We start from the raw sequence: 13,906 nt of genomic DNA, 5'->3' as shown, positions 1-13,906 counted from the left end.
TCTCTCTCCATACCAGTCAGTCAGTGTCCCTGATCAGGCCTCTCTCTCTCTCCATACCAGTCAGTCAGTGTCCCTGACCTCTCTCTCTCCATACCAGTCAGTCAGTATCCCTGATCAGGCCTCTCTTTCCATACCAGTCAGTCAGTGTCCCTGATCAGGCCTCTCTCTCCATACCAGTCAGTCAGTGTCCCTGATCAGGCCCCTCTCTCCATACCAGTCAGTCAGTGTCCCTGATCAGGCCTCTCTCTCTCCATACCAGTCAGTCAGTGTCCCTGATCAGGCCTCTCTCTCTCCATACCAGTCAGTCAGTGTCCCTGATCAGGCCTCTCTCTCTCCATACCAGTCAGTCAGTGTCCCTGATCAGGCCTCTCTCTCTCCATACCAGTCAGTCAGTGTCCCTGATCAGGCCTCTCTCTCTCCATACCAGTCAGTCAGTGTCCCTGATCAGGCCTCTCTCTCTCCATACCAGTCAGTCAGTGTCCCTGATCAGGCCTCTCTCTCTCCATACCAGTCAGTCAGTGTCCCTGATCAGGCCTCTCTCTCTCCATACCAGTCAGTCAGCGCCTAAGGCGGCAGATTGACGAGGGCTACATTTTCTGAGCTAAACTGACGCACCTCCAACAACAACACATATACAATCTTACATAATTCTGCACAAAAACAATGACAATTCTCTCTCAACCAGTGGCATATGGGCATTTTATGACACTTTTTACATCATGCAGGTTTCTCCGATCAAATAGCCTAACCTAAATGCCACTCAATCAAATAACAAACAACATATCCTAAATACAGGACAGGCCAAAGTGAAATGGACAATATGGAATTGACAATAACAACTGTTAACCTCGACCCCCTTGTTAACCTCGACCCCCTTGTATATAGCCCAGCTATTGTTATTTAGTGCTGCGCTTTAATGTCTAGTCTGTTGTTGTTTGCTATCTATCTATCTATCAATTCAATTCAATTCAAGGGCTTTATTGGCATGGGAAACATGTGTTAACATTGCCAAAGCAAGTGAGGTAGATAATATATAAAGTGAATATATAAATATATAAAGAATATATAAAGTGAAATAAACAATAAAAATTAACAGTAAACATTACAACATCTATCTATCTATCTATCTATCTATCTATCTATCTATCTATCTATCTATCTATCTATCTATCTATCTATCTATCTAGTTAGCATTTAGGAAAGGTACATCAACCCACCCGATTCATATTACCTTGGCTTCACGTCTCCATGCTCAGCCATGACTTCTCCCTTTCACCGTAGGGTCTCTCTGGCTGATCGACTGAGTGGCTAGCTGTGGTGCCATGGCAACCCCCCGTACTTCCGCATACTGTAGTTACGTCGTTACGCCGGAGAGTGGCGCTGTGACCACTTGTTTGCTTGAGGTCAAGATATCCAGATTTATTCAAGAATCTGTCAAAATGAATAAAAGGGACCAAACCTAATGGTTGTTTCTAGGTTTTTATGGATCTATTCTGAATAAAGAGTTGATCTATATTAGGAATATGTTTTTCATTATTGTCATTAGCCCTATGGGGTGTGTGATTCATTCAATTGGTGCATCGGTCTGTCGTGCTGTTCTGTGCATTTGTCCAGATTTGTTATTTGTCCAGATTTATCTTTTTTCCCCCAAAATGTCATTAAAAAGCTCATGGCTGCAGTAACCTTTCATTGTATAGAAACAAAACTACATTTCACATAATGCATAGTGTCAAGCAGGCTCAGCGTGGTTCAGTTCAGTCCAAAAGATCAGTGCTGTCAGGACCGCAGGGGGCCGGATGGGGGAGCGCGGTCCACGGCAGACGCGGCGCGTACGATGTTATCGTGGCACTGACTGTAGCCTATAAATACCGGGAGGCGCACAGCCTACCTACCAACACTGGCATTAATCTAAACACGGCTTGAACTGCGAGGAGAGGCACTTACATTAGGATCCTACTACTGGGATAAACGCCTCAAGTGAAACGGAATATAAATCGCTCGAGTCCTAGTCTAGTGTCGCTCGCCTGTGCGACGCACAGCACCAATAATATGGTGATCAAGGTTTACATCGCCTCCTCCTCGGGATCTGTGGCGGTGAGTGAGTTCTTGCGCTGATAGTATGTAGCCTATCCGTAATAAAACCTGTTTGGATGTATATTCTTCTGTGTGAGTTGCATCAATTGTACAGATGCAGACAGTGCCGCGAGGAGGGAATGTGTTCATCGTGCCTTTTGATATAGTTGTTGACGTCGGGGGGGGGGGGGGGGGGGGGGGGGGGCTTATGTAAGTTCTCTGACTGGTCTCCTATATGCTAGTGAGAAGCAAGAATCTGGAACGCAGCCTGCAATTGCCTAAAGTCCACACGTGTCTAGCCTACTTTGATTTTTAAAACATGGCTATAGACATAGACATGTGATTTTTTTTTTGTGTGTGTGTCAAGTTCATTCTGTTTTTTTTGGGGGGGGGGGGCGACGACGACGACGAAAACCATATTAATTTATTTGCACTTAAAAAGACAGACAGTGGAAAGTAAGCCTACATCATGTACAGCTGGCTATATGTTGTTTTATTGCGTAGACATTCATGGATCTACATGGACCTAGGCTGCAATATCAAATGGAAGTGCATCAATCAATCAATCAATAAAGCAGAGTTTTATCCTCTATTAGAACTGCTGCCCAACAACATCCCAAACAATACCCTACTCCCTATGTAGTGCACTACTTTTGACTAGGGCCTACATGGCTCCCATTAGGGCTCTGGTCAAACGTAGTGTAGTACTATAATAGGGTGCCATAGGGCCCTGATCAAAAGTAGTGCACTTCATAGGGAATAGGGTGCCATAGGGCCCTGATCAAAAGTAGTGCACTTCATAGCGAATAGGGTGCCATAGGGCCCTGATCAAAAGTAGTGCACTTCATAGCGAATAGGGTGCCATTTGGGAAGCAGCCTGTACAACTCTCCCCCTCTAGGTGTTTATCTGACCAAGGTTGACCAAAGTCCATGTTTGCCTCTTCTAACAGTGCTCCCTTTTTCTCTGAACCAGGATGTCCTCCTCAACTGAGCTGTGTCCCAAATGACACCTATTCTCCCTATGGGCCCTGGACAAAAGTAGTGCACTGTGTAGGGTATAGGGTGCCATTTGAGATGTGGTCCTTGTCGCTCTTCGGGTTTCACATGAGAAGAGAGAGGCAGGCCCTTTCGAGGATACTATTTATTAAAGCTTAAGAAATGCCTCTAGTCTTAACGGGATAAATTATTAACGCATTTTAGTTTTAGCGTATCTCTGGAATGGGAAAACAAAACACAATTGCTGCTGGAGTGTTTACAAAAGTTATTTTTAACCCGGTGAGGGACACACACACACGCTTGAATACCCTTGGTGTCATCTCTGTTTTAAGTTTTAATTAACTTTGGGAGCCATTAAATAGAATTATAAAATGACCGTTTGACGAGGAAGAATGGAAAGTGACATGCAGCCCTCATCTGTTTCAGTACAGTGACAGGGAGAGGGGAAGGAGAGGGGTTGAGAGGGCAAGAGAGAGGGAAGGAGAGGGGTTGAGAGGGCAAGAGAGAGGAAGGAGAGGGGTTGAGAGGGCAAGAGAGAGGAGAGGGGTTGAAAGGGCAAGAGAGAGGGAAGCGAGAAGAAGGAGAGGGGTTGAAAGGGCAAGAGAGAGGGAAGCGAGAGGGGTTGAAAGGGCAAGAGAGAGGGAAGCGAGAGGGAAGGAGAGGGGTTGAGAGGGCAAGAGAGAGGAAGGAGAGGGGTTGAGAGGGCAAGAGAGAGGAAGGAGAGGGGTTGAGAGGGCAAGCGAGAGGAAGGAGAGGGGTTGAGAGGGCAAGCGAGAGGAAGGAGAGGGGTTGAGAGGGCAAGCGAGAGGAAGGAGAGGGGTTGAGAGGGCAAGCGAGAGGGGTTGAGAGGGCAAGCGAGAGGAAGGAGAGGGGTTGAGAGGGCAAGCGAGAGGAAGGAGAGGGGTTGAGAGGGCAAGCGAGAGGAAGGAGAGGGGTTGAGAGGGCAAGCGAGAGGAAGGAGAGGGGTTGAGAGGGCAAGCGAGAGGAAGGAGAGGGGTTGAGAGGGCAAGAGAGAGGAAGGAGAGGGGTTGAGAGGGCAAGAGAGAGGAAGGAGAGGGGTTGAGAGGGCAAGAGAGAGGAAGGAGAGGGGTTGAGAGGGCAAGAGAGAGGGAAGCGAGGAAGGAGAGGGCAAGAGAGAGGGAAGCGAGAGGAAGGAGAGGGGTTGAGAGGGCAAGAGAGAGAATAGCAGAAAGGGAAAGATACAGAGAGAAATGGAGAAAGCAAGTAGGAGGGAAATGGAGTGATAGCTGAACAGAGTGAATCATTATAAGAAGTGATGTCAAACCCTGAAATGAGCAGCTCCAGATTAGATCAGATTAGTGGAGTGGTAATCATCCGCCCGGAACGGACGAGGTGACAACCACACTTCATCCTTTTAGATGGAAGGATGAAACAACCCTCATCTCTGAGTTGGGAAGATGACACCTCGTTGTGATTCCACACAACATATGTAGAGACTTTAGTAATGTTGTTTTAGAGGCAGTATCTTACTGTAAACAGTAGTGTTTTAGAGGCAGTATCTTACTGTAAACAGTAGTGTTTTAGAGGCACTATGTTACTGTAAACAGTCAAGATCCCACATCCTCTTTTACAACCAAAGATGTGACCGCCCACATATTACCTCTGTATTTTTCTCTCCCACGTACTCATTCTCTCTTTCACATTCATTCTCTCTCTCTCTCATGTACTCATATTCTCTCTCTCTCGTGTACTCATATTCTCTCTCTCTCTCGTGTACTCATATTCTCTCTCTCTCTCGTGTACTCATATTCTCTCTCTCTCTCGTGTACTCATATTCTCTCTCTCTCTCGTGTACTCATATTCTCTCTCTCTCTCGTGTACTCATATTCTCTCTCTCTCTCGTGTACTCATATTCTCTCTCTCTCTTTCACAAACACACTGGTTGTGTGGTGACGTGGTGTGATGAGAAAAGGATTAGTCCTCTGTCTTAACCTCTGTTAATCTCTGAACTACAGCACAGTACTACTACACAGTAATACACTACGTCACTGCCTGCCTGTCTGCCTGTCCGCCTGTCTGTCTATCAATGATTGTTTAGTACTATTACATTAATCTCCTTTACATTGCCCTGGCCTCATTTGTCTTTGCGTCAAAACAATGGTTTCATTGTGCCCTCACCATCCCTAAACACACAGACACACACACGCACACACACAGGCACAGGCTTACACACACACACACACACACACACGGCCATGGTATCTATACACAATAGGCCTCCAGCAGAGATGAGATTGTAAGAAACTAGACAATGGTTCATGCCTGCTATGAGGAGAGAGTTTTGACAGTTAAGCGTAAATCATAGTCCATAGACAGAGGACGCGATTGTCCGGTGTCCCATTGTGACATAGCTACAAGGCTCTGAGACCACACCCCCCTCTCTCCTCCCCTCTCAATTAAATTTAAATTCAAAGGGCTTCATTGGCATGGGAACAAATGTTAACATTGCCAAAGCAAGTGAAATGGATAATAAACATTTTACATTAAACATTAGACTCACAGAAGTTCCTAAATAATAAAGACCTTTTCAAATACAGTGTTGTAACGATGTGAAAATAGTTAAAGTACAAAAGGGAAAATAAATAAACATAAATATGGGTTGTATTTACAATGGTGTTTGTTCTTCACTGGTTGCCCTTTTCTTGTGGCAACAGGTCACACATCTTGCTGCTGTGATGGCACACTGTGGTATTTCACCCAGTAGATATGGGAGATTATCAAGATTGGATTTGTTTTTGAATTATTTGTGGATCTACGGCGGCCTTTCTCAATATCAAGGCTATGCTCACTGAATCTGTACATAGTCAAAGCTTTCCTTAATTTTGGGTCAGTCACAGTGGTCAGGTATTCTGCCACTGTGTGTACTCTCTGTTTAGGGCCAAATAGCATTCTAGTTTGCAGTTTTTTTTTGTTAATTACTTTACACATTGGAAAGAATTATCGTTTTCTCATGATTTGGTTTGGTCTAATTGTGTTGCTGTCCTGGGGCTCTGTAGGGTGTGTTTGTGTTTGTGAACAGAGCCCCACGGGGGGGGGGGGGGGGGTGACAGACCTTCTTCAGTATGTTTCTCTTGTATATCGTGTGACTTCCTTCCAGAATCCTGTATCCTGATGATTGGAAGTCTCTTTCTCCCTCCACTACAGGTGAAGAAGCATCAACAAGCTGTGGTGGGGTTCCTAGAGGCCAACCGGATCTCCTTCCAGGAGGTGGACATCACCAATGTGGAGGAGAGAAGGCTGTGGATGTACCAACACATCCCCCCGGAGAAACACCCAGACAAGGGCAACCCGCTTCCCCCACAGATCTTCAACGAAGACTGCTACTGTGGGGTAAGAGATAGATACCGTAGTGATCCTCATTAACCCTAACCCAGGAGAAACACCCAGACAAGGGCAACCCGCTTCCCCCACAGATCTTCAACGGAGACCGCTACTGTGGGGTAAGATGGATGGGTGGATTTCTGTCCAATTCCCTGCCAAAACACAAGAACTGGTCCTGAACCCAAACGAAGCCCCGTAATGCTAATGTATGTGATGAAGTAATCTAATGTTAGCATATAGCCTGTGTTAGTTGTTCAAATGTTAGCATGTAGCCTGAATGGTCAGTTGGTGAACGAGCTAGCTAACATTAGCTGTCCTGCGCCCTGTGCCTAGTGGTGAATGAATGAGCGAGCGAGCTAGCTAGCGGTGCTAACGTCAGCCGTCCTGTGCCCTGTGCTTAGTGATGAATGAGTGAGCGAGCTAGCTAGCGGTGCTAACGTCAGCCGTCCTGCGCCCTGTGCCTAGTGATGAACGAGCGAGCTAGCTAGCGGTGCTAACGTCAGCCGTCCTGCGCCCTGTGCCTAGTGATGAACGAACGAGCGAGCGAGCTAGCTAGCGGTGCTAACGTCAGCCGTCCTGTGCCCTGTGCTTAGTGATGAATGAACGAGCGAGCTAGCTAGCGGTGCTAACGTCAGCCGTCCTGTGCCCTGTGCTTAGTCTGCATATTGCTGGGTAACCCCTGCGGCATAATCCCATTGCTCCATGGGGCAGATTATCAAGGGTGGCATCCCAAATTGCACCCTTTTCCCTTTATAGTGCACTACCTTTGGCCAGAGCCCACAGGGAATGTGTGTGTGTGTACGAGCAAGGAAACCTACAGTATTATACAGAGACATGGAACTCCCATCCTACATAGCGCAAGTGAACAGCAATGTTAATGTTATTAAATGTATGGCAATTGTAAAGTGTTTTGTCTGTAATGTATTTTTAAATTTTTTTACGTGTCGGACCCGAGTAAGACAAGCTGTTTCAAATGGAGATCTCAACCACAACAAAAAGTTCGTGTGTGTGTGTCAGCTATTTGATCACCCGCCCGCAATTGCTAATAACCGCAACCGCCTGACTATATGTGAAAATGTGTGTGTGTGTGTGTGTGTGTACGAGCAAGGAAACCTACAGCCCGCAAATATAGAAAATGCGCAATATGCTTCAGTCAAAGACTGCAACAACAAAAATTGACAGGGGCTGCAGGAATTTCTTGTTACCTGATTTGAGATGTTTCTGGTTCTAATTTTCCAACATTTTGTTAGTCAACTTGTCTATAATTAGATGCATGCAGCTTCTCTTCTGTCGTTATGTTGCATTAGAAGACTAAATCGACCCTTGTTAACCAGAATGAATGTCATAAATTGATAGAATGAACGAACGCTTCAATCTAGTTGACATTCGTCAAGTTTTCTGTCTTTTGCGGAGCGGAAGACGTTGTAGGGACCGGGGAGAGAAAATACAACTACGCAACAAAAGATCACGATATTATTTTGACCGGTTGTAAGGAAATAGAAACGACCCAACATGTTTCTGATAATATTTCAGTTCGGCTTTGATATTTTACGTGGTTGAAATAATAGCAGTTTCTATGACTCTTTTATCATAAAGACGTCACCTCTACAGATGGTTATTACCTAATTGAGCATGCATTCTCTCAAGACGTAGAGATAAATAAATCACTCCCCAAAGTCCAAATGTTGTGTATCATTTAACTGCAAGAACATCTTCATTCTGAGTTAATGTTATTTGAGAGGTTAAAGACCTACAGTCAGTGTCCAGATGTCCGTTTCCATTTAACCTGAACAGTAGGCTACAGTTCCCTTGACGTGTGCCACGGACCTCATTTGAATTCATGTCTTGTGACTGTCTAACGTAGTCAGCACTGCTATCATCCAATTTTAAAACTTCAGTCAAATATTTTCCAAACACAACATGTCTGGCCCTCACTCCCTTTTATTTTCAACTCTACGTTTCCGAGAGCTTTTGTCTAATTGAATTCAACTTCATCAGTGTCCCTTTTTGCCTCCGTGGATTGACGTAAACGGGTTTTGCCTGTTCCCAAAAAGCATTATTTGTCGATTGGCTGTGTAGGGTATTCGGCGTATGTACAGTTAAGCCCTAAAGCTTAGGCTTTATACACTAATACCAGAGCCTCAAATAATGAAAGAAAACCTCAATGTAGCCTATAGATATAAACACAAGAATGATTTCATTTATGGATATTTTTTTTTAAGGTATTGCTTGTCTTTTATTCAAGCAACACAATATTTATTGACGCTAAACCCCGTCCAACGCGCAGATATAACGGCGAATTATGACTCAACCTGTGCATCGTGTGTGTGTGTGTGTGTGTTATCCTTGTGGTGAATAGAAGACCTCACAAGGATAGTAAAACAAAGAAAATATCTAATTTTCCCACAAGGAGAAAGGCTATTTTTGGTGTTAGGGTTAGGTTAGGGTAAGGGGTAAAAGTATCGCAATATTTATTTTCCTGGCAAAATGAAAACGGACGTGTGTGTGTGTGTTCATTCCATCAGGACTATGAGGACTTCTTCCAGTCCAAGGAGAACAACACTGTGTTTACATTCCTAGGCCTCAGCTCACCGCCCTCAGTAAAGGTATGACACACACACACACACACACACACACACACACACACACTGTTTGCAAGGGAAAGGTCTGAAGACTGTAAGGCTCCACTAGTTGTACAGCTACGGTGGTGGGGGGGAGCCCTCGGCAGCTACAGGGCTGGAGGGGCCCTCGGCAGCTACAGGGTGGTGGGAGGGGCCCTCGGCAGCTACAGGGCGGTGGGAGGGGCCCTCGGCAGCTACAGGGCGGTGGGAGGGGCCCTCGGCAGCTACAGGGCGGTGGGAGGGGCCCTCGGCAGCTACAGGGCGGTGGGAGGGGCCCTCGGCAGCTACAGGGCGGTGGGAGGGGCCCTCGGCAGCTACAGGGCGGTGGGAGGGGCCCTCGGCAGCTACAGGGCCGGGGGGGGAGGGGCCCTCGGCAGCTACAGGGCCGGGGGGGGGGCCCTCGGCAGCTACAGGGCTGGAGGGGCACACTTCCATTGTTCTCCTAGAGTGGCTGGATATGTTACTGTCTTCTAGACGACTCGTGTCTGATTCCCGAGAATAAACAGGATGCTACTGTCTTCTAGACGACTCGTGTCTGATTCCTGAGAATAAACAGGATGTGACTGTCTTCTAGATGACTTGTGTCTGATTCCCGAGAATAAACAGGATGCTACTGTCTTCTAGACGACTCGTGTCTGATTCCTGAGAATAAACAGGATGCTACTGTCTTTTAATTTTTTATATTTTTTTACCTTTATTTAACTAGGCAAGTCAGTTAACAAATTCTTATTTTCAATGACGGCCTAGGAAGAGCAGGTTAACTGCCTGTTCAGGGGCAGAACGACAGATTTGTACCTTGTCAGCTTGGGGATTTGAACTTGCAACACGACAGATTTGTACCTTGTCAGCTTGGGGATTTGAACTTGCAACCTTTCGGTTACTAGTCCAACACTCTAACCACTAGGCTACCCTGCCGTCTTCTAGATGACTTGTGTCTGATTCCCGAGAATAAACAGGATGCTACTGTCTTCTAGACGACTCGTGTCTGATTCCTGAGAATATACAGGATGTTCCTGTCTTGATAAATTACCCTGAGAAGGAACACAGTCTGAGTCACTCGTCCAGCAGACATCACATGGTCTGACCACATGTCCCAAATGGCACCTTATTCCTTCTGTAGTGCACTACCTGGGCTCTATAGGCTCTGGTCCAATGTAGTGCACTATCTGGGCTCTATAGGCTCTGGTCCAATGTAGTGCACTACATGGGCTCTATAGGCTCTGGTCTAGCGTAGTGCACTACCTGGGCTCTATAGGCTCTGGTCTAGCGTAGTGCACTACCTGGGCTCTATAGGCTCTGGTCTAACGTAGTGCACAATATAGGGAATAGGGTGCAAATTGGGACGATATCATTGTCTCCTTTTCCACAGATTTATCAGTAACCAGGATCATTAGATTTTCCTCCAATCACATGCCTGGTCTGTCTCCAGTCTGGTGGCTAATTGGCTGGGATGTGATTAACATAGACCAGTGGACTTTAATGAGTGATTCGTCCCAAATGACACTCTATTCCCTATACAGTGCACTACTTTTTACCTGCACCGTGTGGCCCCCTTTACGGCCCTATGAGCCCTGTTCTAATGTAGTGCACTCGTTAGGGAATAGGCTGTAATTTGGGACGCCTCCTGGTTTGTTTGTTGATGAGGACTTTTAATAAGGTTGATGTTGCTGACAAACAGAACATGGTGATCTCTCTCTCAGGAGACTCCTGAATTAACAGGGTCCCTTATGAACCTTTCAGCTTGGATTCAGCATGTTCTGATAATGTATTGTGTTGATGCAGTATGGTCTGGTAATGTATTGATTAATTGATTGTTTTGAGTGATTGGTTGACCCTTCTACCTCATATCTCTTCAGGATTCCGAGTCGTAGGCAGTAGCGTGGGGAGTCGGAGGTCGCAGAGCACATCACTTCCTGTATTACATCACTTCACCTCTCCCGGAGATCTCACCATAATGACGCCACCATGTTGCCAAACACTCTGACCTCTCCCCCACCTACAGCCATCTAACCTGACACAGGAGGAGGGGAGGAGCTTCGGACCAATGGAAGGAGCTTCAGACCATGGGAGGCGGGGCTTCACCCCAAAAACAATGGACAATGATTTCCTGATTTACATTTTTTTAAATTTACATTTTGTACAACTGCTGGTAATCATGACGATCTAGTCAGTGGTTCCTGTTTGTGTTCGCGGTAAATAATTACTAGTTTTCTTTACTGCTATGTATTCTTTGGTCCGTTGTTCAGAACACTTCTGTTGCAGCTCTTCCACCAATAGCAGCATGTAGCTCTCCTGTCAGAGTCGCCAGGTTCTGTACGCAGTCAGACAGTTAAAGCTGACCTGAGGTCGTAACTGGAAACACTGAAGTTGGACTTGTGGTTAAAATCGAGGCGGGAAATTGAGTCCACTACAGTTGTATTTGGATGCGACTTTGAACATTTTCGATAAAAAAATCGCAAATCTAAATGAACGTTCTATCAACATTGACCATATAATTTTTTTGTGAAATCTAATTTTGATTCTGAGTTCAGGGGCATATTAAGTTTTATGTCAGAACTATTTCTAAAAAGTGTATTTTTCAGAACTCACTTCCTCAGTTTAAATCACTTGTGCTGCTCACGTATCGGCTTCCACAATGTAGGGGGAGGTTTTAAGGGTTATGGTAGGTGGAGATGGACTGAGAGATCAGCCAATTAAAACCAGCGGTTGTTTTCGTCCGATCCTGCCATAGGCCATGTTCGAGAGAACCAAAAACCGTAATGCATCATGGGTAAATTGTGACTGACTGATCTACAAATAATAATTCTATAATGAATACTTATTCATGGTGGAAGGTGATTTGTAGATCAGGCAGTCGACAGTCGGCTGCAATGTCCAACAGGCCATATAGACTCATTCAAGTCCCGTTCTGAATCGCTGTGAAACCAGATGTCTTGACATGCGAAGGGCCGGCTGGTGGGATTGTAATGAGACCAATGAAGGCTGTGTTAAGTAATGGAAGAGGAGACCAACTGGGAACGGGTGTGTTTTTAATTACTCCTTCCTCTCTCCTCTCTTCCCCCTCTCTCTTTCCCTCCCCTCTTCTGTTCCCCTCTTCCCCCTCTTTTATTAAATGATCATGGATGGGTGACTCATTGTGTATTGTTTACACATGGTAGGCTTACACTCTGCCCCTACACACACACACACTCTCGTGTTTCCTCACTGACTCAGAGACCCATTCCTAGTGAATGTAGTGCCATCTTGTGTTTTGTTCTGTCACTGTTAACCTGATCTAAAAACAACATTCCTTTTGATACATGCCATTTATGTGTACTCATATATAGTAGAATCAACACCTGTTTTTAATATGAGAACTCTATCTGTACCCGCCCGTCTGTGACAATCACTACGGCCTGGTTTCCCGGACCCAGATTAAGACAATAGACCTGAGATTCTCAAGGGGCGGAAGGGTAGCCTAGTGGTTAGAGCGTTGGACTAGTAACCGAAAGTAACCGAAAGGTACAGATCTGTCGTTCTGCCCCTGAACAGGCAGTTAACCCACTGTTCCTAGGCCGCCATTGAAAATAAGAATTTGTTCTTAAATGACTTGCCTAGTTAAATAAAAGGTTTAAAATTGTTTTTTTTTAAAACTTTTTTTAATCCAGGTGTGACTAGGCTTAATCTGGATCTGGGAATCCGTCCCTATAAATGATTTTTGGCTTTGGCCGTGTTCAAGAGCATCACAACCGCAATGTATCATGGGTAAATTGTGACTGACAAACATGTCCTTTTTGACCTGGCTAACTAAAACTGTCATTGATGATTCGACACCAGTGTTTTCCCAACTCCCGGTCCTCCTGTACCCCCAACAGTACACATTATTTATTGTAGTCCCGAAACAAGCACACCTGATTTCAACCTGTCAACTAATCATCAAACCTTCAATGACTTGAATTAGAAGTGTTTATCCAGGGCTACAATAGAGATGTGTATTGTTGAGGGGGTACAGGAGGACCCGGAGTTGAGAACCAATGCTCTACAAGATGTTGAGAAAACAAAATAAACCTTTTTTTGTTACAATGACATTGTTGTATGTTGATCGACCATCTGTAGATGCTTCCCCCAAACTATAAAAATAAAATATTTCTGGAGATCCCTCAAACTCAACTCTGGACCTCGCAGACAGTTCCACTTTTTGTTTGTTGTCGTTGTTCCTCTCTAATCAGGGACTGATTTAGACCTGGGACACCAGGTGGGTGATTCCCCTCTAATCAGGGACTGATTTAGACCTGGGACACCAGGTGGGTGATTCCCCTCTAATCAGAGACTGATTTAGACCTGGGACACCAGGTGGGTGCAATTTACTTATCAGGTAGAACAGACATCCAGCCAACTTGACACAACTGTGGGAAGCATTGAAATCAACATTGGAGTCAACATGGGACCAGCATCCCTGTGGAACGCTTTTGACACCTTGTAGAGTCCTGACGAAATCAGCCTATTCTGAATTCCGATTCCTGTCCTGATTAATTGAGGCTGTTCTAAAAGTCTAAGAAGGTGGGGTGCAACTCAATATTTAAAAGGGGTGTTCTTAATGTTTTGTCCACTCGGTGTGTGTGTGTATATAGCCTACGTCTACCCCACTGATTCTTGAAATATACATTCGAACGTCGTACCCCCGTCAGATCCCATAATACCAAATCAGAACTTGTTTTACTGCTGTGTTGGTAAACAATGTAATTGTAAACAAACACTAACAATTCAAAAGACCAACATTCTGAAATGTTTGGACTTCAACACTTTTTGTCCAGTCCCCCCCCATGTTTAACACTTTTTGTCCAGGCCCCTCCCATGTTCAACACTTTTTGTCCAGGCCCCTCCCATGTTTAACA

At 45.3% G+C, this 13,906-nt stretch overlaps 1 protein-coding gene across 1 annotated transcript; it reads left to right on the top strand.

Annotated features, from left to right (window-relative positions):
* Positions 1-1,774: 1,774 nt before the first annotated feature.
* Positions 1,775-13,181, top strand: sh3bgrl2 (SH3 domain binding glutamate-rich protein like 2). The gene is made up of 4 exons (XM_020476838.2): positions 1,775-2,094; positions 6,235-6,420; positions 8,937-9,017; positions 10,889-13,181. Exons 1-4 carry the CDS (start codon positions 2,050-2,052, stop codon positions 10,901-10,903), a joined length of 327 nt encoding a protein of 108 aa, XP_020332427.1. The 5' UTR covers positions 1,775-2,049; the 3' UTR covers positions 10,904-13,181.
* Positions 13,182-13,906: the final 725 nt, after the last annotated feature.

This window comes from Oncorhynchus kisutch, linkage group LG21 (assembly GCF_002021735.2).
Source record: "Oncorhynchus kisutch isolate 150728-3 linkage group LG21, Okis_V2, whole genome shotgun sequence".
Lineage (NCBI taxonomy): Eukaryota > Metazoa > Chordata > Actinopteri > Salmoniformes > Salmonidae > Oncorhynchus > Oncorhynchus kisutch.
This window is presented reverse-complemented; position numbering and strand designations above follow the sequence as displayed.